The 10,416-nt window shown below is 40.7% G+C and overlaps 1 protein-coding gene across 2 annotated transcripts; it reads right to left on the bottom strand.

Annotated features, from left to right (window-relative positions):
• Positions 1-583: 583 nt before the first annotated feature.
• On the bottom strand, positions 584-9,337 carry LOC117330301 (neurogenic locus notch homolog protein 1-like). 2 transcript variants are annotated; one of them, XM_033888490.1, is made up of 6 exons: positions 9,196-9,337; positions 3,447-8,768; positions 3,010-3,139; positions 1,516-1,681; positions 1,015-1,115; positions 584-733 (listed from the first exon to the last, which is right to left on the bottom strand). In XM_033888490.1, exons 1-6 carry the CDS (start codon positions 9,329-9,331, stop codon positions 625-627), a joined length of 5,964 nt encoding a protein of 1,987 aa, XP_033744381.1. In that variant the 5' UTR covers positions 9,332-9,337; the 3' UTR covers positions 584-624. The 2 variants fall into 2 exon arrangements, with proteins under 2 accessions (XP_033744381.1, XP_033744382.1); XM_033888491.1 differs by having other exon boundaries at positions 584-730.
• Between the last annotated feature and the right edge of the window lie 1,079 nt (positions 9,338-10,416).

Raw genomic sequence — 10,416 nt, 5'->3', positions numbered from 1 at the left:
GACCTTATATCATCACAGCTGGTGTTCATGACCTCATATCATCACTGCTGGTGTTCCTGACCTGAGATCATAACGGCTGGTGTTCCTGACCTTACATCATCACAGCTGGTGTTCCTGACCTTAAATCACCACTGCTAGTGTTACTGACTGTAGATCACCACTGCTAGTGTTACTGACCTTAGATCATCACTGCTGGTGTTACTGACCTTAGATCATCACTGCTGGTGTTACTGACCTTAGATCATCACTGCTGGTGTTACTGACCTTAGATCATCACTGCTGGTGTTACTGACCTTAAATCACCACTGCTGGTGTTCCTGACCTTATATCACCACTACTGGTGTTCCTGACCTCATATCATCACTACTGGTGTTCCTGACCTAAGATCACCATTGCTGGTGTTCCTGAACTTAGTTAACCACTGCTGGTGTTTCTGATCTTAGATCACCACTGCTTGTGTTCCAGACCTTAAATCACCATTGCCGGTGTTCCTGAAGTTTAATTATCGCTTTAAGTTGAACCATCACTATATATATTCCAATTATATATGAAAAAACCAAGTTATATTATGTTGAATCACCGTTTGTAAGCTCACAATCTTTGCTGAAGCACCGATCTGTAAACTTATGCATTAGTTGTACAGCTATCGTAGACCGGATTGTTCATCAATTTCACTGTGGAAGATTGCCTTTCCAGTTGAATTTTGTCATCTAGGACAGACACACCTCTTCTCCTGGTAAAAACAAAAAGAAAATGGCAAACTGATGTACAATTGTCGATGAAATAAATTACCTATATAGGCAAATTCATGTGAAAGTTAGACAACTAAAATATTGACTTACTTATCATAAAAAAAAAAGAAAAAAAAAAGAAAAGAAAAACAAAAAAAAAACCACCAAAAAACCAAACAAAGAAACAAATAAGGAGCTACCAGCTATACATAGATAGTAATGCTAAGATACCTTCTTACTTCGTTGTAGAATTTATTTTTATTTTACTGCGAGTGACACATACCTGTGTTTACGTCGTTTTTGGAGAATTACACCCAATGTGATGAGGACGATGAATCCAGCTGCAGCCCCTGCTAACGCAACCCAATTGCCAGCAATCCAGCTCTGAAAGTGCACCATAACACGGCTCTTAAATTACAGGTAAAACATAAATAATCCTGTTACGATAGAAATTCGTGGGCACTATTAAATATTGGAACTTCCGGTGCCCGTCAATCACTTTCAGAACGTGTGTGTTATTACTTCTCCGTGGAGATAAGAAAGTCGTGTTTGTTTTTAATAATCTATTATCTCCTTTGGCTGTTTGGGTGCTGAATTTGGTTGTTTAAGTGCGTATTTTGTTGTTTGGGTTCTTACATTTGTTGGCGTAGGGTTCTTAATTTGGTTAGTGAAGTGCATACTTTGGCTGGTAGGGTGCTTACTTTGTTTTTTTGGTTCTTACTTTGGTTGGTGAAGTACCTACTTTAGTTATTTTGGTGCATACATTGGTTGGTAAAATGCTTACTTGGGTTGGTGGAGATGTTTCCTGTGTTTTCGTGTGTAGTAGAGGGAGCGGAAACATTTTCTGTATGGATGTGTCAGTGTTAACAGCGATGTCGACCTGGTTCTGTTCCAACGGGTGTCCGTCACAAGTGGCCAAAAACTCTATATGGCATCTGGTATGGCCCCCACTGAAAACAGAACCACAGAATATACAACGACGTTGTTTTCATGATGCCGCAGACTACTGCAATACAAAGGTGACAATCGCCATATGTTTGTAATCATATCAATGACAGCGTCTGACCTAGTTAAGTCATCATTTTTCTTCTGTAAAACCTTACAAGGTCGACTTAATGTTAATTACAATAATGCGTTTGCTTATTTGCTTGTTTTTGCTACTTTTATAAGGCCCTACAAGGTCTGTTGAATGTTAAGTAATGCATTTTCTTCGTTTTGCTTTCCCACAAGGCCTTACAAGCTCTGTGGAATGATAAGTAATACGTTCCGTTAAGTAATACGCTACGTTCTGCCTCTCCTTAAGACCCTACTCTGTTATTGGATCGTTAAATAATAAATATAGAATGCATAACATAGTTGGTGTAAGGATTAACAAATATATAATTCAAGAGTGTAACTAATATTACAATAAGTTTCACACATCTTGGGTAAGTATATTGTATTGACTGGTCACACTTTTCAATATTCTGGATATTACAGCTAACAATACAGATTTGATCTGTTTACTCTTGTAATGAGCTTTCTGATATGCACTGGTAAAGGTAAAATACAACACATTTTTCTCCTTTCGCTTTTTCTACAAGACGTTGGTGTAAGAACTCATTAGTAAGTAAAGGTAGCATACATTCCTGGTCCGTATCTACTGTGTTATAATACCGACGAACCGATAGGTAGATAATGTACTTGTTTCTACGGCATTAATCCAGAAACAGGAAAATAAAACTGGCAATATCTAACATTGAATCTAGTAACTTCATAAATTCAGGAATGTGCTCAAAGCTATAAAGTACATTTAAAGGAACTATAACTGTAAAATTCACTATTGGAAAATATCATCAGGCGTAATATTTTTAAAAGTGTGTCTTAAAACTAACTCTTTCCCTTACTCAAAAAGTGTCCGCAATCGTGTTTTGTAAAGACCTAAATCAGTGCAAAACATCTAAATTATGTAGGTCCTTCAAGAATGCATGTTAAGCAGAAAGCTGTACGGACTCTTCGCTCGTACTCACGTGACCCTTTCGGGTTTCCTCGTGTAGCATTCTTTACAAACATCAACCGATGTTAAGAGTGTTTTAAAACCCGTAAACATATATATTATAGAACATGTTTACGGTAATAGGCTCGTGCATCGCTATATCTTACACTAATTTCACTATTTATAAGAAGAGATCGCCGTTTAATGAGTAGGAAATCTACAGTTATAGTCACTTTAATGAGTAAGAAATCTACAGTTATCGTCGCTTTAAGTATTTATGTTGTTCAATAGAAGAACGTTTACGTGAAGTGTATCTGTTTAATGTCCGGTTTCCCTTGTGAACAGATCCGTCCGACCATCGCTTCCACGCCTGTTGTAAGTAACACCGATACAGTTGCGTTTCCACTCCCCACGAACGTCAGTGACACATAATCTGTGACGTAATAAAATGGTGATATCAGAGACTAATTTAATGAATAAAATGCAATTTTGCCATCAAAATACAATAGGTCATCGAGTTCAACCAACAAATATGGACAGTATTCGTCATGTTTGTGAGATTGATAGATTACGCATTATTTAATCCTGCATGGTTCATGGTCAAATGGAAATGGTTGTTGGACATAACAGGTACAACGCCAATTCTGTTTTATATCCCAAACGTTTTATGCATTTTATTCTGTTACGACGCAAAGACAAAAAAAGTGTGCAGTGTCATAAAAATGCAGGTAGTTTATTACCTTTACTATCTGTGGTCGGTTTAGTAGTAGAAAACCCGGTCGTCTTTGGTGTTGTCGTGACGGGACCCGTAATCGAAGGAGTATTTGTATGCGACGTTAATGTATCTGCCGTCTTTCCATCCTTAACGGTCGACTTATACGAGTGGTGGGATATAGACATTGTTGCTGTGTTATTAGACGCTGAACGAGATGTTTGAGGTTTGTACGATGCTGGCGTAGATATTGTAGACTTGTGCGTCGATGATGTAGCACTTGTCACTTTGTATGTTGTTGATCTAGAAGTGGTGGGTTTTTGTGATGTTGAGTCAGAATATGTTGTTTTACGAGAAATAGAGTTCTCAGTGGCATGTATAGTTGACGCTGAACCAGATACAGGGTAAATGTTTGTTGACTTTGTCGAGTCCGTGGTGTTTGATATGATAGACGTTATATCAGTAGATCTTTGAGGTAGAGCCGCTGTAGAAATGATGTCTGGTGAAGATGATTCGCGGATAGTAGAAGCAGTCGTGTTATTTCTGTTCATATGTGCTGATATAACAGTGCCTGTTGGTGTAAAATTCGGTTGTCTCGATTCGGTGTTTTCTGTAGAAAATAAATGTTGTATGCTGTTTGTCGTTGGTGACATTTTTACTTCACAATTGTTTCCATGCCAACCATCAAAACACTGACATGTGTAGGCACCATTATAATTCTGACAATGTCCACCATTGAGACACACCCTTATAGAACATTCGTTGATGTCAACATTGCATAGACGACCAGTCCATCCTGTAGGACATGAACAAGTATAATTCCCGGGAATATTAACACACGTCCCGTTGTTTTTGCATGGTAATTTAGAGCATTCATCGACGTCGTCTGAGCAGTTGTGTCCAGTCCAGCCTTCAAAGCATGTACATATGAACGAACCATTTACGTTGGTGCAAACTCCATTACGACATATGTTTGGATTTAAAAAGCATTCGTTGACGTCACTGGAACAGTCGTGTCCGGACCAGCCTTGTGTACAAGAACACGTATAGCTACCATCGATATTGTTACATGTTCCATTATTGGAACATGTTGTTGACAAGATACATTCGTCGACATCAGAGGAGCAGTCGTCACCTGACCAACCTTCCGAGCATTGACACTGATAATGTCCCGGTGTGTTGATACAGGTGCCATTGTTAAGACAGGGTGCCTTGTCCTTGCATTCATCCAGATCTTCCGTACAGTTGACACCTTTCCAGCCGGATGTACACCAACATCTATAACCTTCGTAAACATTCGAACACGATCCGTTGTTTTCACATGGATGATAAACGGCGCATTCGTTTATATCCTCTGAACAATTCAGGCCAGTCCATGCAGGTGTACACGAACATGTATAACTACCGTTGAGATTGTGACAGGTTCCTCCGTGGTCACATGGGTCGTATACTTCACATTCGTCCACGTCTACCGCGCAATCGATTCCTTTCCAACCATTAATGCACGTGCATGTATAAGAGCCGTTTGTGTTGTGACACACACTGCCATGTTTACATGGATCTGCTATCTTGCACTCGTTGATGTCAGCGTCACACAACGTCCCCGTCCAACCGATAGTACAGGTGCAACTGTATGAACCTAATGTGTTGTTACACGTGCCGTTATTAAAGCAAGGTGATGACATATTGCATTCATCAATGTCAGTCTCACAGCGCTCCCCATTCCATCCATGTAAACAAATACAAGCATAGGAGCCGTCGGTGTTGTTACAGACTCCATTGTTTTTACAGGGTTGACTATGTACACATTCATCTATGTCAGTCTCACAATTCAAACCCGTCCATCCGTTGCTGCATAAGCATTCGTAAGATCCATTGATATTGTGACAAGATCCGCCGTGTCGACATATATCCCCAAGCACGCATTCGTCATTATCTTTCTCGCAATGTATCCCCGACCATCCAGGAGTACATTCACAACGAAACGAGCCGTTCGTATTATAACATGTTCCTGAATTTTGACACAATGAAAGATCATGACATTCGTTCACGTCCTGCTCACATATTTGTCCGGTCCAAGTCCTGGGACAGTCACATATAAAACTTCCGATTGTATTGTTGCATGTTCCATTGTGTTGGCATATGTCACTTTCCTGACATTCGTCTCTGTCTGTCTCACAAGTCTTTCCCGTCCACCCGCTGATACATTCGCAGTCAAAAGAGCCGTTCGTGTTGTAACAGGTTCCATTGTGAATGCAGGGTGACAAAGTCTGACATTCGTTCACGTCTGCCTGACATGTGGTTCCAGTCCAACCGTTCACGCAGTGACAAACGAAACTTCCATTTGTGTTTTGACAAGTTCCGTGGTTGTGACAAATATCACTGATTTCACATTCATCGTTGTCTGATTGACAATTCGGTCCGGACCACCCAGGAGAACATTCGCACGAGTAGGAACCATCCGAGTTGTAACAAACGCCTCCATTTAGACAGGAATCTGTATTATTACATTCATCAACGTCGGTATCACACAGTTCACCCGTCCATGTTTGTGGACAAACGCACGAGAAGCTGCCGATACCATTCAGACAGGTACCTCCATGTGTGCAAGGATTTGAATTCCTACATTCGTCAACGTCCTTATCGCACGTGCTGCCGGTCCAGCTCGGACTACACAGACACCTGTAGCTTCCTTCTACATTACGACATGTTCCACCATTAACACATGGGGTTGAAATCTTACATTCATTGATATCCCTGTCACATGTTTTCCCCTCCCAGCCGTTATCACACTGGCAACTAAAACTTCCGATTGCATTGTTGCATGTTCCATTGTGTTGGCATACATCACTTTCCTGACATTCGTCTCTGTCTGTCTCACAAGTCTTTCCCATCCATACGCTCACACATTCGCAGTAAAAAGAGCCGTTCGTGTTGTAACAGGTTCCACTATGAAGGCAGGGTGACAAAGACCGACATTCGTTCACGTCAGTCTGACATGTGGTTCCAGTCCAACCGTTCACGCAGTGACAAACGAAACTTCCATTTGTGTTTTGACAAGTTCCGTGGTTGTGACAAATATCACTGATTTCACATTCATCGTTGTCTGATTGGCAGTTCTGTCCCGACCACCCAGGAGAACATTCACAGAGGTAGGAACCGTTTGAGTTGTAACAGACGCCTCCGTTAAGACAGGAATCGGTATAATTACATTCATCAACGTCGGTATCACATAGTTCACCCGTCCATGTTTGTGGACAAACACACGAGAAGCTGCCGATACCATTCAGACAGGTACCTCCATTTGTGCAAGGATTTAAATTCTTACATTCGTCAACATCCTTCTCGCATGTGCTGCCGGTCCAATGAGGACTACACAGACAGGTGTAACTTCCTTCTGCATTACGACATGTTCCACCATTGACACATGGGGTGGAAATCTTACATTCATTGATGTCCCTGTCACATGTTTTCCCCTCCCAGCCGTTATCACACTGGCAACTAAAACTTCCGATTGCATTGTTGCATGTTCCATTGTGTTGGCATACATCACTTTCCTGACATTCGTCTCTGTCTGTCTCACAAGTCTTTCCCATCCATACGCTCACACATTCGCAGTAAAAAGAGCCGTTCGTGTTGTAACAGGTTCCACTGTGAAGGCAGGGTGACAAAGACCGACATTCGTTCACGTCAGTCTGACATGTGGTTCCAGTCCAACCGTTCACGCAGTGACAAACAAAACTTCCATTTGTGTTTTGACAAGTTCCGTGGTTGTGACAAATATCACTGATTTCACATTCATCGTTGTCTGATTGACAATTCGGTCCGGACCACCCAGGAGAACATTCGCACGAGTAGGAACCGTCTGAGTTGTAACAAACGCCTCCATTTAGACAGGAATCTGTATTATTACACTCATCAACGTCGGTATCACACAGTTCACCCGTCCATGATTGTGAACAAACGCACGAGAAGCTGCCGATACTATTCAGACAGGTACCTCCATGTGTGCAAGGATTTGAATTCTTGCATTCGTCAATATCCTTCTCACATGTGCTGCCGGTCCAGCTCGGAGTACACAGGCAGGTGTAACTTCCATTCATATTACGACACGTCCCGCCATGGTGGCATGGCGTTAAATACATACATTCGTTAATATCTGTTTCGCATGTTTTCCCCGTCCACCCTGTAGGACAGCTACAGCTGAAAGTTCCATTTATATTCCGACATATGCCGCCATGGAGACAGGGATTTGACGTCTTACATTCATCAATGTCCGTTTCACATGTAGGACCAGTCCAACCACGAGGACAGTAACAAGTGAAGCTACCGTTTAGATTTTTACAAGTCCCTGCATGAGAACAAGGTGACAACGTGTTACATTCATCTATGTCTTCTTTACAAGAGTGGCCAGACCATCCAGCTGGACAATGGCAAAAGTAACTTCCGTTTATGTTCTGACAAGTTCCTTCGTTGGAACATGGGTTCCGTTGCATGCATTCATCAACATCAATACCACACGTACGCCCCGTCCAACCCACTACACACGTACATGTGAAACTTCCAACTGTATTTAGACATGTTCCGCCATTTTGACATGATGGTGTTGTGTTGTTGCATTCATTTTTATCCAATTGACATCTATATCCCGACCAGTTGGTGGGGCACAGACATGTAAAGGACCCGTTTGTGTTCTGACATGTCCCGCCATGGAGACATGGAGTTGAGGACAAACATTCGTCAATATCAACTTCACACGAACGTCCAGACCAAGAGTGAGGACACACACACATATAGTTACCGATAGTGTTTTGACATGTTCCGCCATTTTGACAAGGATTATTTGTACTACTTTTACATTCATTGATATCTTCGGAGCATATTGAACCCGTCCACTCGGACGAACAGACACATCTAAAGGAACCTCTCGTATTAACACATGTTCCTCCATGAAGACAAGGGTTACGTCCCGACTGGCACTCGTTTACTTCAGTCGAACAGTTTTTGCCTATCCAACCGGCAGTGCAGGAACATTTGTAGTCAGTAGGTGTACTGTAACACGTTCCGCCATTTTCACATGGATTCCGGGTTTGGCATATGTCCAGCAAGGAACATGTCTTCCCATGCCAGCCGTTGACACATTTACAGGAAAATGACCCGTTTGTATTACTACACACTCCACCATGTTGACATGGCATTGTCTGACACACGTTGACTTTCTGTTCACAGTGTTGCCCAGTCCAACCAGGAAGACAAACACATTTAGATTGTCCGTTTGTATCTGCGACGCAGTTCCCGTGATTGTGACACACTGACTGGTTACAGGAGGAACAATTAGCACCCGTCCAACCTGCCATATCAACAAAGAACTTTATATCGTCAAGTGTATTTTATACAAACCAGATAAACCTCAATAACGTCAATGCAGCATATCGATAACACTGCTAATTGCACCCGTAAAGGATCTCATTACCATGGCAAATACACGGTTTACGTTTTATACAGCTGAATATTTTACCTGATTTTAAAGTAAACGCTTTAGTTCATTAACTAATTCAACGAAAAAAAAAAAGAATAAGAAGAAATTAAGTTAAGGTTCATAATTGGTCAAGTTACTTCTGTTTCATTGCACCAGAATACTGATTTATAGGCTTGTAAGATATCATTGGATTTGCTATTTACATGAACCTTAAATCGATGAGTGAAGGTATACCTTATACCTTACGACTTTGACATATGATATGAAGTCAGAGCCCAATTAGGATTCTCACACCTACCTTGTATACAATACTTTTGCCCGGTAGTTTTGTTGCAATGCATCCTTGGCGAGTCCATACAATATACATCACAGTTACTGCCGTACATATTAGGCATGCACCACACCAACACCTCTAAGGTAACACTGCAACACATATCAGTACAGATGTCCCGGAGTTACAAATATCAGTACATATTATCTGAAGTTACAAATATTTGTACATGTGTCGTGGAGTTACAAATATCAGTACAGGTATCATGTAATTACAAATATCTGTACATGTGTCATGTAATTACAAATATCAGTACAGGTGTCATGTAATTGCAAATATCAGTACAGGTGTCGTGGAGTTACAAATATCTGTACAGGTGTCATGTAATTACAAATATCAGTACAGGTGTTTTGGAGTTACAAATATCAGTACAAGTGTCATACAGTTACAAATATCAGTACAGGTATCATGTAATTACAAATATCAGTACAGGTATCATGTAATTACAAATATCAGTACAGGTGTTTTGGAGTTACAAATATCAGTACAAGTGTCATACAGTTACAAATATCTGTACAGGTATCATGTAATTACAAATATCAGTACAGGTGTTTTGGAGTTACAAATATCAGTACAAGTGTCATACAGTTACAAATATCTGTACAGGTAATCGGGAGTTACCAATATCTGAACAGGTGTACACCACACTATAAGTCATAGATAACAGCAAAGTTTAAAATTGTACAAAATACGTGTGAGTACAGAATTCAATTAGGATTGTACAAATAACAATAGGCACGATTAACATTTTCTAACAGGATCATACACAACACACAGGGTCGATAAAACTTTTTATCCTGCAACTGCCCCGCATTGTCGGAATACACCCACCGTATATATTTTTGCTGTATACGGCAGTGACGGAAAACAGCTGTATTTTGGAATCATAGCACGTGCGTCAGTTCGACTGACATACTTCAAAGTGAAACTACGTTTAAAAGGCGAACATATTTCTGTCATTGTTGACACCGTTTCACTTCAAAATGATTATTTTTGATGATTATTTTTATGTCTGTTGCAGGATAAATAGAATACATGGTCAGTGTCTTAAAATATAAGCTGTATTTTTGGCTCGGGACAGAAAGACAAAAGTGGCTCGCCAAGGCTCGCCACTTTTGTCTTTCTTTACCCTCGCCAAAATACAGCTTATATTTTAAGACACTGACCATGTATTCTCTATATATTAGG

The sequence above is a fragment of the Pecten maximus genome, chromosome 7, assembly GCF_902652985.1.
Source record: "Pecten maximus chromosome 7, xPecMax1.1, whole genome shotgun sequence".
Classification (NCBI taxonomy): Eukaryota; Metazoa; Mollusca; class Bivalvia; order Pectinida; family Pectinidae; genus Pecten; species Pecten maximus.
Note: the sequence above shows the minus strand (reverse complement) of the source record. Positions and strands in the feature narration are given on the sequence as shown.